This window comes from Cryptomeria japonica, chromosome 3 (assembly GCF_030272615.1).
Source record: "Cryptomeria japonica chromosome 3, Sugi_1.0, whole genome shotgun sequence".
Taxonomy (NCBI): domain Eukaryota; kingdom Viridiplantae; phylum Streptophyta; class Pinopsida; order Cupressales; family Cupressaceae; genus Cryptomeria; species Cryptomeria japonica.
In genome coordinates this window covers 988,432,847-988,460,647 of record NC_081407.1, presented here as the reverse complement: position 1 = coordinate 988,460,647, position 27,801 = coordinate 988,432,847, and the positions used below count along the sequence as shown (strand labels likewise).

The window sequence follows — 27,801 nt, the reverse complement described above, 5'->3', positions numbered from 1 at the left end:
CATCATATAGACATACGCACATCACAACATTGCCTAAGAAATGAGCTACACCCGCTACCTATGTCACAAAGTTCGAGTTCGAATTCGAGTTCGACAACAATAAAATTCGGATGAAGTTCGGCTAGGTCAAAAAATTCGAAAAAAAGTCATTAAATTTTCCTTATATAAATTTATATTTTTTTTAAATAAATAATAAATCCATAAAAATAATATTATCTTTTGAATAAAAATAATAACTATATCAAATTTAACATACTAAATAATACATATATTATAGTTTAATATATTTAATAAAAAATTAAATAACAAATCTACATTATTTAAAACATAAAATAAAGAGATTAAATTTTATTTAAAAAACTAATATTTAAAATTAAAAAAGAGGTCTTAAAAATTAAATCTAAATATTTAAAATTAAAAGAGAAGCCGACCCTTCTCCAAACGTAAATCATAAAAAGTTGTGCTATTTCTATAATCGGCGACCCTATTTCTGTATTCTAATTTTTTTCTGAAGCTTTCGGCCAGTTGGAGTATAAGGTTTCGCTCCCGTTTTTCGACATTGAAAAACACTAAATGAAACTTTATCCCGTTCAGCAGTGGATATGCCTATTCACGCTGTTTGATATTGGAAAGCGTTAAAAAAACTTTTGCAGGTGAACACAGTCACGTTGCTCAACATGAAAAATCCTAAAAAATCGTTTTTATAAATATATTTTATTAAACAAAAACCATGCCCTTAACTCGAACGAACACAAAGCGAATTTTAACGATTTTTTTTTTTTCAGTATGCCAGGGGTATCCCCGCGACCCAGTCCAGCGACCCAACCTGCCTTACCTTGGGCTTACTTTTATTGCCAAGTTGGGGCCAGGAAGGGGCAATCTGAGGCGAGACTAGTCCCCTAGGGAGAGAATCCAAAGCCCGCAACCAGTCCTCCCTCTTAAATCCGAGAGGGAGTCAAACCCGAGACCGATGGGGAGCAAACCCACCGCCCAAGCCAACTCACCTACCCGTACGGGCTAATTTTAACGAATTTTTACTCACGTTTTGGAGTTCGCCAAATTTCGGACTCCATGGCTGAAATTCGGCGAACCCTATGACATAGCCCACTACTGCCAAGTTACTTTCTTTCTACTATTCCCATTTCTATATCCAGTTTGTCATTCCCACACTTTTATTGTAAGTTAATAGTAGATTAATTTCTTCATCACACATGTTGCGAACAAAACCTTTCCAATAGCAAAGGGAATCTAACGTACCTAATTAATTATTAATAGACAACTTGTATAATATGAACACAATTACAAATAAGAAAAATCACAAAGGAATTAGCTGCAATAATACATATGTTGTATACTCTAATGTATTCGGTATTTATAAAGTGCAATGCTATCCAAAAGGAAGCTTCTAAGAAAAGAAAGTGCAAAGGTATAGATGAGGTAAGCTTGTAAGATAATATAAAACATTTCATAAAGTACAATAATGCATTCGACCATATTTGGGCTAGCCCGTGTAGCCATGTCCTCTTATTGTAGGGACATATCCCTATCTAGATACCCTTTACATATATTTATATTCTGTTATCCATGCATTTGAGAGACATCCATTTGATACATATTAAATACACCTTATCAATGTGTAAATAATAAATATATCCATTTGAATATACCCTCTATATTCCAAAAACATATATATATATATCAAATATCAGAGCAAATTTTACCACACACACATATGAAGAAGCAAGGATCCTTGGGTATCCCACTACATAACTTAATTAAAGCACTTACCAATGGCAAAGGGCTAATATAAGGGCTAAACATATGTAAATTATGAAAAGCACTTAATTTCTAAATCATGAGATATCCTTCAGATAGTGAACTTGGATCTTTTCCCTTCAGACATTTAAAACCAATGTCCTCAGCACAATATCAAGAGGTTTAAGGATATTTTAACATGCAGAAAACAGTCAAAAATGTATTTTCGTAATGTACAAAACGCACCTGTCCTTTAACTTTTAGCACATAACCAAGAAGTAGAAGCAAGTCACGGGCAGTCTCAAATTGAATTTCTGCAACCTGAGAAATTGTCTGCACCAACAATGTCGTGTTTACACTGTATAATATGCCCCTTGCTGCAGATCTTTTGTCATAGGAAAAATTTTCAGGTACAATGCTAGTCAAGAACTTTTCAATTACATTCAGAACTCTATCCCAGCCACCTGCTTTATCTCTTAATGCCTGTAGAGAAAATAGTATACTAAGAGAAAATTTTCTCTGATGGCTGTGATACTTATGTTCCTTCTCACGTGCAAAGTCCACGCCAAGATGTGAATTACGTTGTTTTAAGACCGAAAAATCATATCCAACATCTAAAATCCTTAGGAAGCGAGAAATGAGATACTGGAATGTAACACTTGACGGCTTTAACAAAGCTTCATAGAAAACAGCAAGAGCAGCTTTCCCTAAATATCTTGATATGATGCCAGTGCACTTCAATATCCCATCAAGTATCTCAGTATCAATTATATTATGCTTCCAGTCTGAAGGGAGTGAAGAAATTTTTCCATCAACCATAGGCATTCCTGGGAAAAGCAAGAAATTTCATCAATACAAAGACTCTAGATTTAACCATTATAGACAGCCGTCCATAAAATCAAAAACTGAAACCCCACATCTTATTTCGTTCTACATCTTTGGCATTTAACAAATGAATCAAAGCATGTTAAATGTAAAATTCTATTAATTGGATCATCCATTAAAACTACACAGTGAACAAAACAAATAGAAAGAAAATAAATGGACTACTTTGACATGGCAGCTTTTCAGCTCACCATGTACTATCTGTTCAATGTCGCACAGACTACGATTCAAAGAAAGAGAGTGCCTTCTTATCAATCCAATGCCTCCTGTTGAGGAGTCAAAAAGCAAACTATATGGCACATTGTTATGACACCAAGACTGCATGTAAATATTGCAAAAACTTTTCCATTCATATGACAAAGAAATTTGATTATCCCCAATTCCCTGATAAACCACAATCAAAGTATGTAAGTTAGTGTATGCTAAACAACAATAATCAGTTCAGAAAGCAAACAATCTCTCATCACCTTACCTCACACTCTATGACAGTCAGAATCTCCTTACGCAAACCATCTACTGTAAGAGAACGGAAGTCAGAATCACTTAAATGCTTCTTACGGGTCTCCATAACTTCCTGAAGTGGACGACGTTGTCCAACACCTGATTGCATTAGCCTACGGAGAAAAATGGCTGATACTGAAGGAGGGACTTCATTCTGCAAGACAAACAAAGTCAAACAAACCAAAACATCACTTCAACATTCCACCATCCAAAGATATAAAATTATGGTATCGAGTACATGTATTCATGTAACAAAATCAATATGCTTCAGATAAATCATGTCCACATCAGTAAACATATATTTATTTATTTAATGGCAACCATACATAAAATATCATTTTTCTGACACCATAAAGAAAAATATTCACAAAACAATCAGTGGATACATAAACTACAGAAATGGTACTGCAAGTTTCAATAACTTCCTTCAGCCAATGCAGAGAGAAAATAACAAGATTCAGATGAGCATAAATCTCTGCCAAATTTTCCTTTATTCATACAAACCAAAAAGTATAAGCAGGCTGTTTGCCCTCTCGGGTGAATAACTTAAAACATAAAGCACGTAATGCAGAATAATAACGCCATAGATATCAGACAAGTATAAGAGATATTATTCCATTCATAATTGTGTGTTGCAAGTTACATTTTGAAGTATATAAAGATACCGAGGGGGTGCGAGTGCCAACCGTCGCACCGCAACTACCACCACTCGGCTGCCAACTAACAAACCCAATTACAACTTAATTAACTAGTCGTATTCCCGTATACAATAATAAGGCTAACATCATCCCCCCCCAAAGAAAAGTCGTCTCCAGGCGACTTACAACAAAAATGGAGATCATGCAACCTAGACTATATACATATCAGAAAAACTAGGGAGGGGGCTGCGGAAGCGTCCCTGAAACAGAAGGCTGAGATGCTGGTGTCTGGGCCGCCAAACGGGCGCGGAGCTCATACACCTGTTGAGTGCGTACAATCACATCTCGCTCTGCCACCAATACTTTCTCCAAAGCTGTCTTCACCATGTGTGCAGCTTCCAGCAACTCCTCCTCTTTTGTATCCGCTACCTCCATCGCGCAAACCAACCGAGTCTGCAACAAACTCCTCTCGGTACTGACAGCATCCAACTCCTGCTGCACGTGGCTCCTCACACTCTGCTCAACCGCCAGACGAATCTCTACCTCGACCTTCTCTGCCCAGGTCGCAGCCGTCTCTACGCTGGCCACCTCATGCTATGCCAACAACTGCACCCTCTTGGCTGCCCAGGAGGCCTGCTGACTGGCCATCTCCTTCTCCAACGCTACTCATGCAGCCTCGCAGACCGCAAACTCCTGCCGTGTATGCCTCAATGTATAATAGGCATCCCGGTAGACCTGCTCGATCTCGCGGACAACTGCCATCACCCGACTCTCCACAACGGGCTGACGCAGCCTCCAAGCCTGGAGCATCTCCTCTGTCTTAGTAGTCGGCCAACCCTGAGACTCAAAGCAAGTAGCAAAGGCTGTCGGGCAGCCCACCCGCATAAACTGTAAGACCTGCTCTAGCTCTACCACCACCTGTTGCAATGCTTGCGTCTGGGCAGCGGCCACCACCCGCCTACCCCTCGTCACCATATCAGCAATGTCAGCTAGATAGGTCTCAATATCCTCCCCTGTTTGCGCTGAAGGCTGTGAAGTCTCTAGTGGAACGGACGCAACGGCATCCTGCTGTGAAGGTACCTCCTCTGCCACTGAAGCTGTACCATCTCCATGTGCCTGCCCAGCAGAGGCAACCTCCCCTGCCTCGTTCCCAACTATGAGTCCATGTGCCTCTCTTGATGAGTCATCCAAGTCTACTACCTCTGCTCTAGTCTCTCGACACGGTGAGAATACAATAGCTCCCTCTGGTTGTGCCAGTGTCATCTGAAACCGCTGTGTGAGCCAGCTCTGCATAGCCACGAGGTCGGCGCGCATCTCTACAACCGGGGGATGGTTTGCTGTCATCGGCTCCTCCAACAAGGAAGCAGAAACAGTGACCACTACGTCACTACCCACGACGTCCAACTGCACCTGAGGCTTGGTATCCACCACCTCCGTCAGCCCCTGCTCCTCAGCGACCACTACCCGATGCGGTGACTCCTCCGTCCCTGACTCTGCCATGTCCTCGGTAAGTGCCGCCGTGGTTGGGCCCGGTGATGCTCCCTGGTGCTCATGCTAGAGGGGACCAAGTGTAACAGGCGTACGGCTCTCTCGAAGGCCGGAATACAGGGGCCGCCCACTCCAGATGATGGCACAGGCATGCCCATCGGTAGCAGGGGTGGGGCAAACATGACTCGTACCGACTCCTCCGTCACCCGGCTGCTATCGTCCTCCTCTTCAGTTTCTGATTCCTCTATGCTACTAGAATCCCTCCTGCTGTCAAGCTCCCCTGAAGCCAAGGCCATATCTACCGCCCTTTCCGCTTCGCGGAAGAGTGCCCAATGTCCAAGTGCCTCCAATACATTATTGGAGGCTCACCTGTTGTCAACGGTCCATGTGGTCGTATCTCCAACTCTTCCTCAGGCACTGCTTCCCGCGTGGCCTCCAGGAAGAATCCTGTAGCGTAGTGAGGCATATAGAATGTGCGATACTGCAGCATCAAAAACTCATACATGCGCTCTGCGAGTAACACGGCCCAATCATACACGATGCCATTCATCAACCCGTTCATCAGCATAATCTGAGGGAGGGCGATGTCCGATGCCATACCCAACCCTATCAATCTGCTCTTGATGACATCCATAATGCATCTCCAGTGGCCCTCCACAACCAAAGTCTTACGGATTCCTCGACCCTTCGTGCCACTAGCCGCGCTGTCCAACTCTGCTGTCGTCAAGTTCTTGGAGATTAATTTAACCCACCGCTCCTTCTCTTCTCGTTTCATCTTTTTAGCCTTCAGTTCTATTTTCTTGCCCTATCTGCCTGGGATGTCGAATACCCTCGTGAAGTCCCCTGCTTTGAAAGATACGGTAACATCCCTCCCAAGGTATTCAAAAGTGCTGGTGTATGTGTGCCTGTCGAAGGTGTCTACCATGAACCGTAGGGCACCCTCATACTCACAGATAGGAAACACGGGCATCCGAATAGCCCACTCCACTTCCGCCTTTCAGAGGTTTCGCTTCACCAAATCATCCTCGGGAGTGTCCTGCCACCATTTCCGGCATTCCGACCCATTCAAGCCTTCAAAGGTGATGTTCTGGGGCGTCACTGTGTTTTTCGCACTTATGGCAGCCTGTGGTGCCTTCTGTTTTTGCTTTTGTCAGGCGCTGGCATCCATGGTGCCGCCTGCAACACGTACTCCTGACGCTAAAATCCTGATATTGCTATCCCTCTGGCTGCTACTGGAGGAAGCGTACAGCTGTTTTTTCCAACTTCTTTTCCCTGCTGAATCCATTAATCTTTGTATAACTGATTTCTCGTTAAAATCGTACGGTCTTAGGCACCTTCGTAACGACCTTTTTCTTGTGTGGCTGGTCTACCTATGGCGGTCCCTTTTTTTTTTTTCCTTTGCGTGGCGCGTGGTGTTTCGGGGTTGTGCGGCGTGTGCGGGCTCGTCCTCCTTTTTGTTTTCTGGCGTTTTAATGTTGTGTGGTGTTGTGCGGGGGTTTAATGTTGGGTGTGTGGTGTGTGGGTGACCACCGCACGGTGGCATCCACCTTCGATGGCCCCACCGCACGGTGGACCACTTTTTTCTTTTTTCTTTATTTTTTCTATCTTACACTAGACTGACAAACATCCAGACTAGGGGGGGCAGGTTCCCTCCGTTCGTGATAAATCTTTAATTTCGATCCATTGACGGCATCTAGCACCTCCTTCCCGTCCAGCGTCCACAACTTAATCGCCCCATTCGTATTGACCTCGCGTATCCGGAAGGGCCCTAGCCATCGCAATTTGAATTTCCCAGGTTTAATTTCGTTCTTCCCATTGAATTTCAACACTAGCTGTTCGGGAGTAAACTGCATTCGCCGCAGGTGCTTGTCGTGCCACACCTTTCGTCTTTGCTGGGCTACCTCTGTGGCCCATTGTGCCAGCATTCTTTTTTCGTCCAGCTTACCTAAGGCATACAGTCTCTCCCTCAAACTCTCCATATCCCCGAGTCTGTTCTCTACTGCAATGCAAAGGCTTGGCACCATGAATTCCGCTGGCACCACCGCCTCCTGCCCGTACATGAGTTGGAACGGGGTCTGACCCGTGGTCACTTTGTAAGTCATTCTGTAGGCCCATAGTACAGAGGGTAACCTCTCCTCCCAATCTTCCTTTTCTACCCCGCAGGACTTGTAAATTACCAATACCAATATTTTGTTTATGGCTTCCGCCTGGCCATTGGCACGTGGGTAGTACAGGCTCGATAATGAGTGAAAAATCTTGAACTCTGATGTCAACAGCCGTATGACATGGTTCATGAAGTGGCCCCCCCTGTCACTGGTCAACTGAATAGGTATACCATATCGCGTAATGATTTGTTCGTAAATAAATTTCGCTGTGCTTATTGCCGAATTATCCGGGAGAGCCCTTGCCTCCACCCACTTGGTCAAGTATTCTGTCGCAACTACAATGTACCGGCACCGTCGTGTGCGGCTGGCCTTAAGAGGACCCACAAAGTCGAGTCCCCATCGTTCAAAGAGTTCCTATGCGTGCGACGGGTTGAGGGGCATGAAGTCCCGCTTCAGAGGTTTGCCCGCCCATTGGCAAGTGTCGCACCCCACGACCCACTCCCTGGCGTCGTGATGTACCGTTGGCCACCACAATCCTACGAGAAGCACCTTGCGGGCTGTAGTGTCTAGGCCCATATGTCCACCTGCGAGTCCTTCGTGTGCCTCCCTTAATACGCTCGAGACTTCTTCCTCCATGACACAACGCCTTAATACCTGGTCCGGCCCCATTTTGTAGAGTAACCCGTTGATGAGCGAAAAAGTCCTGCTCCTTAATACGAGCTTCCTCCATTCCCCTGGAGGCATACCCTCCGGAAATCGAGACGTCAATAGGTACTCTCCAATCTTCCTGTACCACGAAGGGAGTACGGCAAGTGTGCATCCGGAAAATCATCATTTACTCCCTCTGGAGGTTCCCCCGACTTAATCCGGGACAGTTGGTCGGCTATGACATGGCTTTGCCCTGGTCTTACCACAATTAAAAATGTGAACTCTTGCAGTAGCAATAGCCAACGGCTTATCCTCCCCTGGATAATAGGCTTGTTTACCAAGTACATGAGTGCCTGGTGGTCTACGTAAAATGTGAATGGTGTGGCCAGGAGGTAATGACGAAATTTCTGTACGGCATAGACCATACCAAGGGCTTCACGTTCTGTGGTACTGTAGTTCTTTTCCGCCTTCGAGAGCAACCTGCTGGCAAACTAAACGGGGTGATCCAAGCCGTGTCCTCCTACTTGGGCTAATGTAGCCCCGATGGCATAGTTTGAGGCATCCACGTGAACATGAAATTCCTTATCCCAATTCGGGTATGCCAGTATGGGTGCTCCCATCAACCTTGTCTTCAGCTCTTCAAAGGCCTTGCTCTATGCCTCTGCCCAAATGTATGGTTCCCCTTTCCTTGTCAACTTATCCAACGAGTGGGACACCTCAGCGAAGTTCTTGATGAACCTCCTGTAGTACCCCACATGACCAAGGAAGGACTTTATCCCCGTGACGTCCATAGGAGGTTCCATTTCTACTATTACCCGAATCTTGTCCGGGTCCGTTTTCAATCCTTCTTTACACACAATGTGTCCCAGCAATCTTCCCTGTGGTACCATGAATCTACATTTCTTCGGGTTGAGGGCCAACCGTGCCCTCCGACATCTCTCTAGGCACTCCCTGAGAGTTTTTAAGTGGATGTCCTGTCCGCTGTAAATGGACCAATCATCCAGGAAGGCTTTGAAGTTCCCCACCGACATCTTGTCGAAGATGTGCAAGATGATGCGCTGAAAGGTGGCAGGTGCATTGCATAGACCAAAGGGCATTCGGTTGTATGCGTACACACCGTCCTCCATCACGAAGGTTGTTTTCAACTTATCTTCCTCCGCAATGGATATCTGGTTGTACCCAGAGAACCCATCCATGAAGGAATAGATTTCATGTCCAGCTACTTCCTCCAAGATGCTGTCGGTGAAGGGTATGGGAAACGGGTCTTTAATAGTGACAACGTTCAGGCACCGGAAGTCTACACAGATCCGGATCTGATTGACCTCTTTCTTGAGGGAAATCACAATGGGAGACACCCATTCACTTGTCTGCACTTTGAAGATTATGCCCGCTTCCAACATCCACTCAATTTCGTCGTTCACCCGTGCAGCATAATTTTTGTTCATTTGGTAAGGCCGCTTCCTCACTGGCTGGGCTCTCGGTACCAATGTTATTCGATGTACACATAACTCTGGGGGCACGCCCTTCAAGTCCTTGTATGTCCATGCAAAGACATCCTTGTATTCAAGGAAAATTTTGAAGGCTGCGGCCTTCAGCACTGGATTCCAGTCATCTCCGACAAGGATGATCTTGGGGTCACTCATCTCCCCGAGATTTGTTTCCTTTAAATTGGCTTCCTGATATTTAATGGGCTCCCCCTTCGGGAATTGGTGTGCTGACGTCTCATTCACTGATGCCTCCCCTTCCTTGTACTCGCCATATTCTGGGGGAAATATATCTGGTTCTTCTTCGATGCTCAATACGTCGCACGAGGGTGTAAATAGTTCATAATCTCCCATTTGCCAATGGAAGAGGCCATTCAAAGAGTCCCTATCGTCCCCTGAGCATGCCTCCAGTTCTAACACCCCTTCGTCACTAGGTTCCATGCGGGGTCCATCTCCACCCTCCGCTAACTGGTCTCCCTCAGATTCCGAGTCGGAGGAGGAGGCTAACTCCTCACTCACCATCTACGTACAAAGATCGATCACGTACTTCCTCCCGACGTTTTCCAAAGAAAGGGTATTCCGCTTCTAGTTATGGTTCGCTTTTGCTGCAATGAGTCACCCACGCCCGAGAATGGCGTCATATCCTTTCTGCTTTAGGGGGATTACTACAAAATCCAGCACGAATGGCTGCGTGCCAACCATCACCTGTTGGCCCATGAGGGTACCAAGGGGTTTAATCCCGTGTTGGTCTGCCCCTAGCAAGTTGAACGTAGGGGGCCACAACGTTGGCTTTCCCAATTTTTTCCATGTCGCTTCTAGGAGTACATTTACTTCTGACCCTCCGTCCACAACAGTGTCTGTCAAGGTAGTCCCCAGTATACCCATTTCTACCACTGTTGGCCCATGAGGGTACCAAGGGGTTTAATCCCGTGTTGGTCTGCCCCTAGCAGGTTGAACGTAGGGGGCCACAACGTTGGCTTTCCCAATTTTTTCCATGTCGCTTCTGGGAGTACATTTACTTCTGACCCTCCATCCACAATAGTGTCTATCAAGGTAGTCCCCAGTATACCCATTTCTACCACCGCCGGGTGGCGTCCGCTGTTGACTACCAACAACATGGGGTCGACCGCGGGGCTCACGACCTCCCTAAACATGGGGTCAGTTGTGGGGTTCACGACCTCCCTCGTTTTTACTTGTGGGGGTACAGAGTTTAAGATAGTCGTTTTTAGCTGCGGCATGGTCTCCAGGACGTCTTGAATTCTCACGGGTACCTCTACCTGCAATATTTGCCGTAAGATTTCCTCTTCTCCCCTCATCCGTGGTGGACTTGCTGTCTGGCGGCTGTTCTATCCTTGTGCAGCCATTTCCTTTGTGATCTCGTCCCTGGCCTCCCGCACTCTCTCGGTCTCCGTGTGGGGATTTGGGTAGGCAGTCTTTTTAGCCTACGCCCTTGTGATTGCCAACACTTCTGCCTTCGTAGGTTCTATGTTTACAAGGTTTACACCAGGCTTCGGGCAATTTGCGTCCTCATGGTCGCCTGGCCTGCACCATCGACAAAGGTGCTGAGGGTTGGCTTCCTTCGTGCAATCGCGAGCGAAGTGTCCCCACTGATTGCAGGCCCTACACTGAATCATTGGCCAGCCCTTGGCGTCATATTGGATCCGGTTTCTGTTATTGTTATTGTTACTATTATTATTTCTTCCGCCGCCGCATCTATTATCCCGGTATCCTCCAGATGATGTCGTTGTGTTAGTTTGTTGGCCCGTACCCGTTGGTGCGGATGTTGTAGCCTGCTCCGTGAACAGCACCTGATTCATTTGCGTGCTTCGGGTTTTCATGTTGTATGGGCACTCCTTCGTGGAGTGTCCCATCACTTGGCAAATCTCGCAGAATGCCTTCTTCGGGCAAGTACCCTTTGTGTGCCCCTCCTCTTTGCACTCAGTGCACCATATGTCCCCTTCGGTCCGACTAGTGCTTCTCATTGTTTTGAATTCCCTTCTCATTCGCTCCATGTCTTTCTGGAGCGTTTGCACCCGTTTGGCAGCCTCGCTGTCGCTACCGCTTTCCTGTGACGAGTCATCCTCCTCAGACGAGCTATCCTCCTCCTCCTTTTTCTTCGATGCCTTGGTCTCGCTCTCGAGATCCATCGCTCTATTATATGCGACTTCGTACGATGTAGGTGGAACAATTTTCATCTTCTTTTGGAGGGAATGCTTTAGTCCCTCCACGAACCATCGCTTTTTCAACCCATCTGCTGGTTGACTCTCCATTTTTCCCAGTAGTTCCTTCAGCCGCCGACTATAAGCTTGCACTATCTCGTTCTTATTCTGCTTCGTTCCATAGATCTCGGCGACTATTTCGTTGTCATCTCTCAGGAGACGGAACTCTATCCCAAACTCCTTCTTCAGGTCCGGCCATGTGCTGACTTTAGCTGTGTCCATATCTGAGTACCAATCTATGGCCACTCCCGTCAAGGTTGTTGGGAATTGTGTTACCCATTCATCTTGATCGGTAACACCGTTTGCTGACCATATGGTTTCGCACATTCGACAATGGCGAACGGGATCCTCCTTCCCGTCGCCATTAAACTTCGGTAGTTTTTGTTTACCTGCCATTGACGGGGGTCGTCTCCCTTGTGGTGGCTGTTGTTGTGTCTGAGCCCCTGCGCCGCTTCCTCCAGCGCTCGTGGTGTGTCCTGCGTGGGTGACTGGTGGTACCGTGTTCTGCCTGCCGTGCGTCGCACCTACAGCCGTACGGTTGCCCTTCCCTTCGCTCTCACCCGCGCCCACTCCTAGTTCCCGTTGGTGCTCTTCACTCCGTGGTGTAAGGGATAGGTTTCTAAACTGATACCAAGTCTCCTCGACTAGATTTCGCCGTAACCTTGTTTCTTCCAGAAACTCTTCGTGGCTCCGCGTCCTACGATGTTCCGGCGACGCGTAGAAATTTTCGTCGGCTTCTGCACCCTCCGTGACACCTCCTTGGTTCCCCTCGGGCCACCCTTCGGCAGGTCGTCCTTCAACAACTTGCCTCAACCTCCGTCTATGTTCTAACTTGCTTTTTAATTTCTATCTTTATTCAATAGGTTGGGCATTAATTGTCGCACATTTCCATAACTCACAATACATAAATCAAAACACGTCTTTATATTCATTTCCTCCAATACAACTCGTGTCAAAGACACTTTTATTTGAATATAAAAAGTTCAAGGTTCAATTCCCTCCTGGCCTGGAGCCATCTCGTTCCGTTTCCCGTCGGCTATTCTCTTCATAGCATTGCAGGATTTGTTGTCGTCGCTCTTTCTGGGCAATCTCCTCCAGGCGGGCCTGTTGAGCTAGCGATGCTTGTGCAAGCAACCGAGGGAGGTGGTTCATCAACCGGTTTACTGTCGGGCTAACCTCCAGCGCTGTCCACACGGCACTTGGTGGGATTTCCGCCTCCGCCGCCTCTCGTCGGACGTAGGTCTGGATGGCTACCTGGAGCAAAATTGAAAATTCTCGCGTTGCCGTGTCTTCTCTTGTGTAAAGTTATGTCCGCGCATCGTCAACCTCTGGGTTTATTTCACCAATGGGTAGGCCCATTGTGTCCGTGCGCCATCCGCGTCTTCCGTTCCCGAGTAAGTCTAGGCAACGGTGCCAAATGTTTGCCCTCTTGGGTGAATAACTTAAAACATAAAGCACGTAATGCAGAATAATAATGCCATACATATCAGACAAGTATAAGAGATATTTTTCCATTCATAATTGTGTGTTGCAAGTTACATTCTGAAGTATATAAAGATACCGAGGGGGTGCGAGTGCCAACCGTCGCACCGCAACTACCACCGCTCGGCTGCCAACTAACAAACCCAATTACAACTTAATTAACTAGTCGTATTCCCGTATACAATAATGCGGCTAACACAGGCAATTAAAAGCAATATTTCATTATAAATATGGCAACCTTGCAACAACAAGCATTAAATTTAATCTTCTCCTGTAATGGTCCTTTTTGGGAATAACTCCAGAAATCAAAAGATTATAATAACTAAAAAAATCAGGATTTAATCTGGAAAATATCAGATTTTCAGAAGAAAAAAAAAAGTGACAATCTGGTGTTTTTAAAATTTAAAGGTCTTTTCACAGTATAAAGATATAAAGAGAGCAAATAAAAATGAGAGCTTAAACGAGGAAGTTTGAAATATAGGTTTTTTCCATTTAGATTGTATCCCTGATTGTGTTGCATTGCACAAGGCATTCTACATAGTGCATAAATGATGACTAAATACTAATAATAATTCAATTACAATCTACTTTGTACAAAAAAAAACTACCAAGTAAAAAGTTTCAGAAAAAAGAGAGCTACAATGGAGGGCTGCAGGACCTGATGATGAAACTCCAAGGACAAATTCTCTTCTTATTCATTCAACCCCATCACCATCAATGTTGGCTTCCTCAAGGATTTTTATAATAATAATTATATCAACACATTATTACCCTGTAATTTATATTGCAATTATAAAAGAAGGGGACCTACTTAAAATACAACCACCTTTAAAAAGAAATCTAATTTAAGCAAAGATAAATATAAAAATATTTTTATTTAAAACTATAATAGTATATACATACTAAACGGTGATTATTATTAGTATAACTATAGATTGTTTACTCAGTAATTATACTTGAATGATTAACAGGGAGCAAACGGAGTAACAGATTAATAAAATATAACATTAATTCACAACAATGTCTCAAAAAGATATATCATTCTTATTCATTCATCAGATACGCAATAGTTATAGGAACTCATACATCCGATCCTCAACTATGGGTACAAAAAGAATATATAGCAAAGCCAAACATTGGTTGAGAATGCAACCATCGGTAACTACCAACTGACAACTACCAGGAACTAATTCCTTAATTACAAAATCTCATTTTATTCATTGACAAACTATATCAGCCTCCGAAAAAAAGAAAGCAATCTTCCAGACAACAAACTAACAAAATTGGTAGCTGGACAACACAGAACCAAAAGCTACTTCGAAATGGGATGCAAGACATCCCTGGATGTACAAAAAATGTGTTAGTGGACATTGGGGATCTAAGTTGCCGCAGCCTATTTACTTCCTCTATGTGCAGCTTAAAATGATGAGTTACTACCAATTCTTGCTGCCTTCAACATTTGTGAAGCTTCGATTAGCTAGTATTTGGTTTGCTCTCTCTCGTTCTCCTCCTCAGCCAGCCTGGCCTCTATTATTGTCACTCTAGTCCATTCTGCTTCGATGAGTTGTGCTTGTTAGGCAGGTTGTTCCTGAAACTTTTGTCTATTCAGAGCTATTAGATTTCCACAATCCATTCAATAAATGTATACAGTTTCTGGATTTGACTGTGTAAATTTTTTAACCATCAACGTTTGGAATCACACTATGTGATTATTGTTTATATATATATATATATATATATATATATATATATATATACAAACAATAATCATTTTATATATTGTTGTTGTTGTTGTTGTCCTTGTTCATTAATATATATTCATTATTCTTTTTCTTTTTCTTCCTTATTAATTTTTAGTGCTTTTAGTTTTGTCTTTCTTCTCATGTTGGTTTTGTTTTAATATTTTCCTATTTCTTGTTTGTTATACTTGGTGGGTTTTCTTGTAGTGAGTAGGGTTTTATTTAGGTTTGTATTTTTATATTTGAGGGGTTCTATTTTTTTGGTTATTTTGTTGGCCTTTTGTTTCACTTGGCCCTCATGCACCCCTTCTTTTTATTGAAGCTTTGGTCTGCAACTATCTATCTTACAACTCCTTGAGCTCTCTTGCATCCTGATGATGAATCACGGAGTGTGATTTGAAACGTTGATGGTTAAAAAAATTTACACAATCAAATCCATAAACTGTATACATTTACTTCTGTGTATTACCAATAGATAACATGATATTACCAAGTTTGATTTTTACAACCTTAGCAAAATAAGGATTTTTGATATTATCCAGTCCTTTGAAGCTTTCCACAATCAGCTTAAGTATAATTTTCATTGTGCCATCATTGTAAGGTATAGTAGAAGCTGAAATTCTCATGATTTGACTAACACATAAATTAACTGCAAATCTTACTTCTTTATCAGGATATCTCAACAACTTTTTATTACCCAAGGACTGCACTGATGGAGTTACAGCTATTTGCATTACCTCAGAAGATGCCTAATCGGCCATGTATAAATAATTTTTCACTTCCTCCAAGGTGTTGAGAAAAACCCTTTTGGATATAAATATGTTTTACAGGTTCCCACCTGCATTGAAAAGCTTTTTCCACAAATGTTCCTCACTCAATGATGCCATGAATCACTATCTTGGAAGTCAAAACTACCAAAGTCCAATATGCAACTATTGCAATACAACTTGCAACTGCATAGCCTGGCAGGTCTTTGGCTCTAATACCACTGTAAGAACCCCTCTAAAAGTTCACAAAATTATGCACTCTTCTTCATACACATTATGTTAAACAGTTGGCATGCCAGGTAAGTTTGCTTGTAGGTGTTTGTGTTTCAGAATTTAATTAAGTTTTGCACATAAAAAGGCATTATAAATTCTTCTAAAACGGATAAATAATGATCTCAAAACTGAAACAATCTTATATTCAGAAAGAGCAGATTACAAAGTGTACTGGAAGGACAATGATATCATTTTGTTTCAGTCAAATACACTCAAAAATAAACACAAATATCTGACCTTGATTGATGATTGATGGCAACGATAAATGACAACTTAACTCGCCCAGATCTGCCCTCATTTAACAGCCCAGACCTAGAATATGCACAACAGCCCATACATTATTTGCCCAGATTCGTTTACAATCTGCACTACCTTAAAACAAAGTCTGCAATTAACCCAATGAAGGTTTGATGACACCTAGCAACCCTGAACAATGGTCATCCTTGAATCAAATATAACTCTGCCAATACCAACTCCTGTAGCCCAGTCTAAATTAACACATAAAGGCCACGACATGGTCTTCTTTGTGCCAAGCAACAAAGGACAACTCACAACAGCAAAAAAAGGTGCCACTCTAACTCGCCTAGGGTAGAAATAATTTGCCCAGCATTTAATGAAGGTAATGTCCAGATCTGCTTTCCCATTCTCATGCTTAGACAAAAGCATCTTTGGGTCTGCATTAATCACATGATCTGCCCTTGCTTAGAAGCAAGCAAATTTATTCTTTAAACACAAATAATGGCATCCAATAAACCCTGAAATTTGTCTTTGAAAAGACCCCACAAATTTCTGTAAAAAACCTCTCAATCTGATCTTTGAACTGCAACTATAAATCCCGAGATGAATCCACCAAGGGTTGAGCTGGGTTATCGTCCAACCAACCAAAATACCCAAAGGGTTTTCATCCTAGGGCTCATTGAACCTGCAAAACAAGCTCTCCAAAAGACTCTGACTGAAATATCAAAACCAACATATCCAAATGACTTGCTCTCATCTCTTTATAAAGGTTCAGCTGGATCTCCTAGAAAGATATGATTTAACCTCCTTAAAGCTTCTAGAAGAAACTTCATTTAATAAAGTGACTTTATAATATTTAATTTATTTTTCACTTAAGTCACTTTAAAAAAATTTAATACACTTTATGATAGTTAATTTATTTTTCACTTTGTCTTCGGACATGTAGTGTCGCGGTTTAAACACTTCGTTGGTGAAGCGGCCACCAAGGTTCAAATCCTTGTTGGGTCATCGTGCTCGCAAGGCCTTGTGCCTTCGCTGGGCCATTGTGCTTGCAGATTTGAACAAGTGAAGTGTGGGGATGAGGTCCCCCGTTTGTGGCCTCACCGGTTCATAGCTCCGGGTCAAAAACATTCACGTGGAGCCGGAGGGCGTGTCGTGCCAGCGTCACTGGTCATGTTAAAAAGTTTACCAGGCATAGTTTAAAAAAAAAAAAAAAATTATTTTTCACTTAATTCACTTTAATTAAATTAATTTAAATAAAGTTATCCTTAGAATTTAAATTTATTGGGACAACTTTAAAATAATTAACCTAATTAATGTATTCCCTTATGATTACAAGTTGGCTTTGGGAAACTCCTATGGAGCCAAATGTGGTTGTGGTGCATGAGAGGGATCACCTACCTCTTGAGCATGCTCAACACTAGGCGTAGTTCCCTGTGGAGGACGAGACTGGTTGTTGCCAATAATCATCACCTATTGTTTTGTCTCCTATGGCTCAAATCCTTCAACCATGATTCCTGGAGAACTTGATGATGGGAATGCTGGAACCTCAGTCAGAAGCCGGAGTAGCTTTAGCCAGCGATCAATCTGTTGAATATTTTGTCATTGATGTCAAAGCTAGTCAGCGATTTTCTTATTTAATGGCAATTATATTTTATCCATGCTATTGTTTGGTGAAATAAATATCATCTGCTGGACATGGTAATTTAGTGAGGTGATATGGTCTTATTCTTGGTGTATGATGGCTGCAAGTGTCTGTATACTCTGACAGTTTCTGACTTTGATTATTGGCTGCGCATTAATTTATTTATCCTTCCTGAGTGGCAGCAGATTCTTCATTTGATTGTGAGTGGGGCGGCTTATTCTTGACGACAAATGTGTAACATCATCATTAAAAAGGGAATCATTTTGAATTCCTAAGTAATTGATAAACACCTCAGCCATTCCTTCCTTGTTTAGAGTTGATGGAGACAAGCATGTATGCTGCATGTTAAGCTTTTCAGGATTTTTTTTCTGCTGTTAATTGCTGTCTTCATTTTTCATGGGGGATATATTTTGGTTGTCTTTTCAACTTGCTGCCGATAAGAAGTCAAGAACTATTTCAGCAGGATGTGTGTAATTTTTGGCATGGTGATTGAAGTGCTCCGTGTATAATGAAAAGTGTTAATAAGTTTAAGTGCATTCGAGTTTGTGTTAAAACTGAAGTTGGTACTTCAGCTGAACGAAGTTGGTGATTCGAGGAGAGTTGGTGCTCTCTGTGAGTTGGTGCTCACTTATGTAATCTGGGTTTGTGCCCATTTTGTGAATGAAAGCTATCGATCTGCCGTGGTTTTTTACCTAAAAGGGTTTTCCACGCGAAATTTGGTGTTCTCCTTGTCGATATTTTCTCTCTCTATTCTATCTCTTTGTTTATGTGGTTTCATGTGTTTAAAAGTTCAAAATATTGATTCACCTCCCCTCTCAATATTTTCTGAGCTTTTCACAATCTGCTTGGCTTCCTAGACCAAACTAGTGTCTACAAGCAAAGAGTCTTCAACTGGAAAGGTAGGTTCTACTAGCACGGTTGCTTTGGCTAATAAAGTGACATGGGCTAACAGGGTGGTCTCGATTGGCAGAGTGGCCTCAGGTGGCAAAGTGGCATCAGCTGACAAAGTTGGCAATGTGGCAACATCTAGCACTATTGGCAATGTGGCTCTGTTTAGCAATCTTGGCAATGTTGTTGGCATGGCCAAAGCAATAACACCAACCTAGATCGCCTCTGCTATCTCAATCTTTTGTGGGACTAAGGATTGTGCATCGACAACAAGAGACACATCATCACCCATAGGTATGGTGGCAAATGTGGATGAGGATAACTCAATAGACTCATAATTATCTTTAGCACTATCTTCTCCTTTCCCCAACACATCCCTATGTTTTATTTTCTTCCTGGCCAAATACACTTCTTCCCCAATTGACACTTGAATGTCCAAGGTAGTCCAATGAAATGTGATTGGCCATGAGGGATCAAACTGTGATACGGATTAGAACTTGCCCCATTTTCGCAAGAAGCTAACTATAAAGAGCATCCCAAAATAGGTTGATGGAATACTTAGTCATGTAGTAGGCCTCATGTTTCTTGGAGAGGAATTCACTGATTCTATTGAAGAAAAATCTCAACCAATTGTACACCTTCCTATGCCCAAACCAATCATGTAGTCACTCATCCATACTGCCACATCAAATGCTCGACTGGCACTTATTAATTGACATTTTGCCAAGTCCACTATACACTTCCATTCAATAGTAGCCAAGAAATAGTTGCGCGGTTCCCTATTTCCAACAGTACATATAATGTCCTCTTCCTGTGTTAAGTCTACACAGCATAGTCGACAAAGGGAGGTCTCTTTGTATCCTGGGGTAATCTTCAATACTAGTTTGCACACTACTACCTCTTGATGTCTTTTTTAGGACACCTCGAACACAAAATAAAATACTAAGTATTATATCCCCTCTTGAACAAAGAAACCTCATATGCTAAATAATATGATCAAATAAGGTAACTCCAAGGTTTCCAATGCGAACAATTGACTATATATCTGGATAGACTCAATGTATATGATGTGATATGCCCGTAATAACAAAGGGACTTAAGTTTTGCTAGAACGTGGAAACTAAACTAACTGGCTTAAAAATAAAAGACAAAAAGAATACGTCTATATAGTTCCTAGACTCGTCGGGTGACCTACCTTAGACGCCTTCGTAGGAAGGATGCAGGCTCCTTTCAGCCATAGACTTGTAGTTATTGTTTTGATATTTGTGTGGAATGTTTGATGTCATGGATTTTATATTCCATGAGTTTTGTATACATTTGACAAAATTTATATATCTAAGTTTGCTATTTCCTTCAGCTACAATTTTCATTTATACTTATGTGATCGATGTATACTTGTGTATATGAACAAATTAGCTTCTATTTGATGATGTTATTTTTCCTTTAAGGTTTATTATATTAAGGGTGCATGAAACAAGTTTTAAATCCTTAAAAATCTTCAAATTTCTAGGGATTTTCACTTTTCCGAGTCCTACCAAGTCTTTGCCGAGTTTTTTGGCCAAGCCGAGTCACCATATATAGAATACATCCATATATGTATGTATATATATAAATAAATGTGAATATATATTACGAGCAAATATATATACATATATATAAACGTAAGGGAAAAAGTAATAAGATATATATAGAGAGAGAGAATCATTTATTTAAAAAGGAATCAAGCTTTATTAATTCGGTTTAAAGGCATTTTAAAGTCCTGATAACATACCATGTAGTGGTAAAATATAAAAATAGGCATGTATGAATATCACGTAGTAGTAGTTGAGAGAGGTGCCACCATAAAAGGTGACGCACCCTTCTCCCAAGGGAGTATGAATAATAAAAACATTTTAAACCACCCAATTTCTTAGCATCATGTGGATTATGATAGAGGGCTCCAACAACAAAAAATGGTAATTGAAACAATTTTGATAATGGGGAAAACGTGGTGATTGATTTGCAGTTTATATGTCACTCATGAACAGATTATAGGGGTACAATTTCATAACCAATTTCATTGATTTCTTCCTTGTGCATTGGAGAGAATTGAGGGAGGGTCTATGATATTGAAAAGCATTATTTTGTTTTATAAACAAACATTGATAAATTATTTTTGCACACATTTTGTTTTGGGTGAGTAAGAGGTTGATGCCATCAAACGTGGGGAAGTGGTTAATCATATAACAAACTTATTTCATCTTCCTCACTTATAAATTCTTGGGTTTTAGTGGAGTTAGACACTTTTTTGGAGTTTTTGGGGAAGAAGAATTAGTTTTGTTTTGGAAGGGTAGATATATTTGTTTTATGCTCTCATATGTGGGAAGGGATATAGAAGAAGAGGGAGTCTGTTCTAGAGAGTTTATTTTCCTGAGACTTTTATTGTGACTTGACTAGAGAATCAAATTGTCTAAACAGTAGGATGTTTGTAGTTTCCAAGCCGAGTCAAAGATTTGTGAACACTCAACTGTTTTGTTTTAAAAAAAATTGGCCAAAGTGTCACATAAGTCACTACATGCACCAAGTCAATTCACATGTTTTTCCAATTTGTAATTCCTCCCATATGATCATACTCAATTAAAAATTTGACTATAGTAGTATGGTTGGAAGGGTTATGTGGAACACAGCACCAGGACTCAGATGGAACAATATAGGTTCCTATTGTCTATACTCTTTGTGAAGGGTAGGGCCGCTTCCAATAGGAAGGTGTGCAGGGGACCGTCAGTTTGTGCTTGAAGGTAAAGCATTCGGATGATGCTCTCCCTCTTGCAGTTGACTAGCCAAGGCTTGCAAGACAATTACAAAATCCGAAAGTGGGTAACACTGGTATTTCTTATTTATGTTTTGTAATCTTTTAAGTTCAATGAAGAAAGAAAAGATTTTATTTCCTTATTGATGTTTCATATGGTTATATGTATATGATCATGTTATAGAAATGTTTATTTAAAAAGTTGAAATTTTTCCATAAAATTATTTACTTTTTGGGTTTTTACCATATTAAGAGTAATTTACTTATACTTTCTTAAGTGAATAGGATTTAGCTTGTTACAACTAAAATTCAAATTGAATATAGTCAGGAAAAATTTCCCTTCCAAGCACATTGCTCTTATTTTATATGCTTTCATTCATTTCTTATATGTTCCTAGTGCCTGCTTGATGAGGTCGTGTACCAGATTTGACATGTTATTTAAACTGTCAGATATGTATAATGTGTTCTAATTGTTCTAAAGTTGATCACCATCCTTATGAGAAAGGTGTCTCAATCTTGTATTCTATTATTCCAGTTTATTAATTAACTAAAAACTAGGAAAATGTTTTTTTTGGTACCCTAAATTGATGGTTGTAACTCCTTGCCCAACTATTAAAAATCATAGTCGTTCAATGTATTGGAAATAACTCCAAAAGACATAAGTAGAGCTGCTGAAAATATTTAGTCAAAGATGGCACACCTCTTGGACCATCTAAGGGCTAGAAATACCCAAAGGCCTCCGAAAATGCAGATTCTTAAGCTCTAGAAAGTACTGAAAATTTTATTTTTTATATTTCAACCATGCAAATGTCATCCAAATGATCTTGGATTTTTGTTGGATCTTATCACACTTTTGAATGGATTTGAATATACCAAAGTGGAGTGCCCATATTGAGGAGTCAATTATGACAAGTTATCACAGTTGTAAGAGAATCTTCTATTTTAAGCAAATAAGACCAAGATCAACTTGGGTGTTACATTTTGTGCAAATTATGGTGCCATTTTTGGGTAGTTTTGAATAATGGATTTAGTAAACCACTTGTGGTTTGTAGTTTCATATTTTCCATTTATTGGTGCTTAAAGATGGAGTAATGTATAAATTGTATGATTGACTTGCAAGTACAGTTAAGCTGTCAAAATTACTTCATAATCTGAATGCTGTTGTTAATATTCTTGCAAAGGCATAAGCCCAAGATTTGTATTGTAGCCACTTAGTTGTTGAATAATACAATTGCTTTTTCTTCATCTTCTCATGGTATAATTTTCTTTGTACATTCTTCGTTATAACTATAAGATATTTTGCTTCTAGCACATACCTCCCCTTAAAGGTGAATGTAGGAAGCATTTCTGCATCATAGCTTCCCTTCAATCATTTGGGTTTATCAAAACTATGAACAACGTATTTATCAATTCTCATTTGTTGATGGTCATGTTACTTTATTCTTAACCTTGCGCTAGGCAAATAACACCTTCTTTATTTTAACTATATGAAATGGATTGATCTAAGATAGCATTCATCCCCTTCTTTATGTATATTTGTGCTCATTTTTCCATCATTGTGCCTTTACCTTAAATGCATATGGATGACTTGATTGATACTAAGTTGCACAAAACTTCTGCCTTGATCATTTAAGTTGACAATCAGTGATGAAAATGATGAGTTGCTCAGACACTTTGCAACTTTTTAGATTAAATTCGAGGGATCTATTCGGAACCCTATCCAATCGAATAAGTCAAAATATTTAAAAGGACTCACACTAAGACTTACAGGTACAACTTGACAAAACAGAATTACATATCACAAGTCAACCATGCCATTGACTTTAACAAAATTATGTTATTATGTTAAATAGACCTAAGACTTGACACTTTAGTATTTGCAACTAGGGATTGCCAAAAAAAGAACAAATAAGTGAAGAAAGTGCACTTTTCTCTTCTAAACATGTCAAAGATATAAACAGAAGTGATAAAATTATACATTATCGTATTGTGCCTAACCATATATTGTAGAAGAGATCATACTTTTGATATCCAAATGGTAAATAGGCTCAGTACCTTAAAGGATGAATATATGAAGTGGTGGACCAAAATAAGATTATCCACATCAAATTCTGAACTTTGCAAGATTTCATTCGCAATGCAACTTTCTTGCAGAACATAGTTACAAACACGTCCTCTACACAACAAAATCCCAAATATTAGATGCAAACAAGCCAGATAAGGGAACCATATTTGATGAATAAACTGTGCATTAAAATACACAATCATACAATAAAACAGGTAGAAGATAAGCCTTTGATTAAAAGCAGCATGCACGCATACAAGAACTATATCCTACTGAGATACAGTTGCAAATAACCAGAAAATAACACACATGCTATGAGTAAAAAAATTAAAAATTCAGGGCTAAACATCAATTCTGTATTCAATGATTCATATAAATCTAGGACAAGTGTATCATCAGATGCCTCTGAACTGACCAAAAACAGAGGACATGAGCTATTCCATAAAAGATCAGGTAAATCTGCCCTTCGCTATACCAGCCAGAAGAAACTGAAAACTTACTAACCCAACATAAAATCTCAAAGATAATTTCCTAAAAGCAATACTTAAAGATAAGATACATATTCACCACAGACAAAGCATCATCTACTAATGATCATTTTTGCAAAAGTCTGTTTTTGAAAGCAGTAACCAAATCTAAAGGAGGGATGAAAAATTAAGAGATTGGTAGCAGCAAGTTGATGAAGCAAGAAGTGGATGTCAAGAACTTTTATCATCACCAGACTCCTGCAGAGTTGATTAGCTTCAAAACTCTCAAGACCCTACTTCAAAGTTTGCACCTACCTTCTCCTTATCACTTGACATATCATATTTAGGCCAGTTGGGCAGCGGAGACCTGGTTTGAGGATGACGAATGGAGTAACCAGATCAGCAGCAGGGTTCCCATCAGCTCTACCTCCCCCTTAGAAAGCTTCGCATTTGAGAGGGAGTTGGCCATATTCCCTGTGGATCCTATCCTTGTCCATGAACCAATGAGATGAATCAACACAGAGAAGTTTTTTTATTGCATCCATTATCCATTTGTTGAAAAACATTGGCCAAATACACAATACATTAGTCCATGTTTGCAACGGTCCTATCAAGGAGAGGGGTTCTGAATCCCATGTGCACAAATATTATCATTCTAAATGTTTAAACTCCCATCAATTCTGTTTAAACTTTAGAGCTTTGACCATAGAAATATAGTTAAAAATTAGCATAGATATTTTGTAGTTAGTCCACCAGCACAAATCTTTTCTTGGAAGAAAACAACTCACTTGTTTGTGTGTTCTGTCCACTATGTAGTTTCCTTTTGTAATAGTCAAAATTGTTCTTTAGGAATCAATTGCATTAGAGCTTTTGCTATGGTAAATTATTGTATAAATAAACAGAACATGGACAAAACTATAAAGCATCCAAACAAAAGTCACAACATGTGGATTACCCTAAAGAAACATAACATAGGAATAAATAAGAGTAAAGCTTTGCCTTCAATTGCCACAATCTACTTTGCACAATTAAAAATTTATTGCCTTGTTGAGGCCTCCATGTAGTGTTCCACCTTGGTGTGGGGCACTATGAACTGCCACTGAGTTCTGATCTAGACTGACGTTCTAATTTTGTGTGATTGTACGATGTTTTTGAGAATTTTTTCAATATAATCCGAATAAAAAACAATAATATCAAGTACTACTATTTTGCAATCAAGAGATATGACTAATTCATTACTATCATAGATCTGATTACAAAATTTCAGGTCTGATATAGAAATCAGACTGTAACAACTGATGATTTAACCTTAACAACTTAGAGTTCGAACATACAACTGGAAGGAGACATACCTGTTTGATAGCTCTCAAGTTAGGGTATGAAACATGGTCCTTTACATGGCAAATAAGAGCTATTACAAAGACTCTAATGGCTGCTGTCTTGTAACTGAATTTCTGCTCTGAGAAATGATGAGAAAGTTGATGTTAAAAAAAAAGTAACCTCCTTCAACTAGTTGTTTCCAAATTTAGTGGTAGGTCCTGATTGATGTCTCCTTAACAATTTCCTGATTTAAGTTCACAAGAAGCCAACTTGTTGGTCTGAGATACAAGGAAGCAGCCACATAGGATACTAAGAAAATACCAAGTTGGCAGCCACTTAGGTCACACAGACAATTATTTTCAGCTCTTTGAAAACTGCCCTTTTCAACTCAAAAAACCTCCTAAGAGGGCAGTCTGATCTTGGTGCTCAAGAAGTGCAAAAGAGTTGTCTAAACCTAGACTACTTAGCCTAGAAATCACCACTTTTCAATGGAGCTGGGACAGCCTGGCTGAGTCTGATTTTTTATTGTAATAACCCCTTAAACCCTTGAAAGCTGTAGTAAACATGCTCCAAACTGTTGTGCAAGAAGTAACTGATGCAGCCCAACAACAAACAGCCGTAGGATAGCAGATTTCAACTCCAAGATGGTCTGGAAAGGGTGCACCTAGGCAGGGAGGCTGCTTACTCAGAAAAAACAGCAATAAATCTTCAAAAACTAATTTCTTTCTTGGCCCAATGAGACCCCTAAAGTAGGATCTCCCTACACACCCTGTGATGCCACAACTGCAGGTGTGATAACATGTGAAGGTTTTCATCTCCATAAGCTGCTCCAAACCCTAAGGTTCAGCTAAGCTCCTCTCAAGAGGCCAAAGTGAAAAATAACCATCATAACATAACCCTTACAATGGCTCAAGTTGCCTTTATAGCCTCTTCTATCCTTACGCCCTAATCAAGGTTCCTTTTTCAAGTGCCCACTTAATGATTTAAATTGCAGTTTAATTTAATTTCAAATGTCTCGTTAATATCTTTTTCTTTCTCCTCAAAGGGCACCCACTTAAGTCACTTTTCTTTTTATTATTTCCAACTCCACTTGGAGTGGTGTCCAAGGAAAGTGACTTTATTACAAAGTCATTTTCATAACTTTATAAATCTAGCTTTTAAAGCCACCTTTTAATATCATTAGCAATATTACAAATAACCTCAAAATGCAGTGAACTCCACTTTCTCTCTCCTAAGGCCTCCATACTCTCTCTCTAAGATATTAGGTGACTTGTATCTTAAAGTTCCCTTTTGATGTCCGTTATTTAAGTTAAATATTAATTAACTTAACAACCTTTTTGCAATATCATAATATAATGCTCTGATACATCCTGATCCACTCAATTACGTTTATCTAAACCCAGAGAGAATCAACCCAACAAGGGTCCTTTGTCCATCCTAAAGTCTACGAGGACCTGATAATAGACTAACCCTGAGTGGTTGACACTGGCTAAGAAGGGGACATTACACTCCAAGGGCAAGTACAACAAGCTATTGTATTCTCGACTTTGCTATGCTAATGAACCTGTTCCAATACATTCTCAATGTCCACTTAGAGCTTCAACTCCCTAGAACACTTAAACCATCAGATAACAATAAAATGAATTTCTCTTCTAAACTCTTCTAAACTTATCAAGGATGAATCAAACAGTTAGTTCAAATCACTAAAGAACATGGCAAGACAGAATACTCGATGTTTATCATCTTTATTTGACTAAAATGAACAAAACCGCCACATACATCAAATCATCACTGTAACATAAAGGAAACTACTAAGGCAATGGCATAATGAACATGAAACACGTGAAACCAGTGTTTCTCCGAGTATCTAGGATAGGGGGAAGGGGGGATGGGTTACTAGGAGCAGCGAGGGTATCTATTTTATGAGAATCACAGAACCCATCGTGTACATGGTTTTCCCCATTTTTGAGGCCAACCTTGTTTTTGCTTTATATGAGTTGGTCTGTAGCAAAAAAATGCAAGAAACAAGGTATTACCAAGTATTTGTATCTTATTCCTATTATATTCTTCTCTTGTGCAAGTTATTTTATTGCAAGTGGTATCAAAGCATGATCTTGGCATCCAAAAGCCAAGAAACAAGACATTAGTTTTGGATTTAGGAGGTTGACTTTTAAAATGCAAAGCTTCGTCAATTTGGAAAATTTTGTCCTGAAATCTAGAGGATTGCTCAAATATATTTTGAAGCCACCACAATACAACTTTCGGGTCATTTAAAACAATTTTGGACGATTTACTATGAAATTAGGGTTTTTACCAAATTTACTCCCAAGGCTGCAAAAACAATAAATTTCATGGAAAATTTTTCAACAAACTGTGATCTAGGCCAAAATAAGTTTAAAAAAAAAAT

At 40.6% G+C, this 27,801-nt stretch overlaps 1 protein-coding gene across 6 annotated transcripts in view; it reads right to left on the bottom strand.

The window, feature by feature from the left end:
- Positions 1–27,801, bottom strand: part of LOC131071696 (nuclear pore complex protein NUP160) — a 253,665-nt gene that overhangs the window by 136,318 nt on the left and 89,546 nt on the right. For all 6 annotated transcript variants that reach the window (XR_009112579.2, XM_058007642.2, XM_058007639.2 and 3 more), the window contains 4 exons: positions 23,598–23,718; positions 3,113–3,295; positions 2,832–3,024; positions 2,002–2,582 (listed from right to left, as the gene is read on the bottom strand). Coding sequence is in view for 5 of the 6 variants with exons in the window: in XM_058007642.2 (XP_057863625.2) it covers positions 2,002–2,582; positions 2,832–3,024; positions 3,113–3,295; positions 23,598–23,718 (1,078 nt within the window). In the remaining variant the exon portion in view is untranslated. The remainder of the gene's footprint in view (positions 1–2,001; positions 2,583–2,831; positions 3,025–3,112; positions 3,296–23,597; positions 23,719–27,801) is intronic.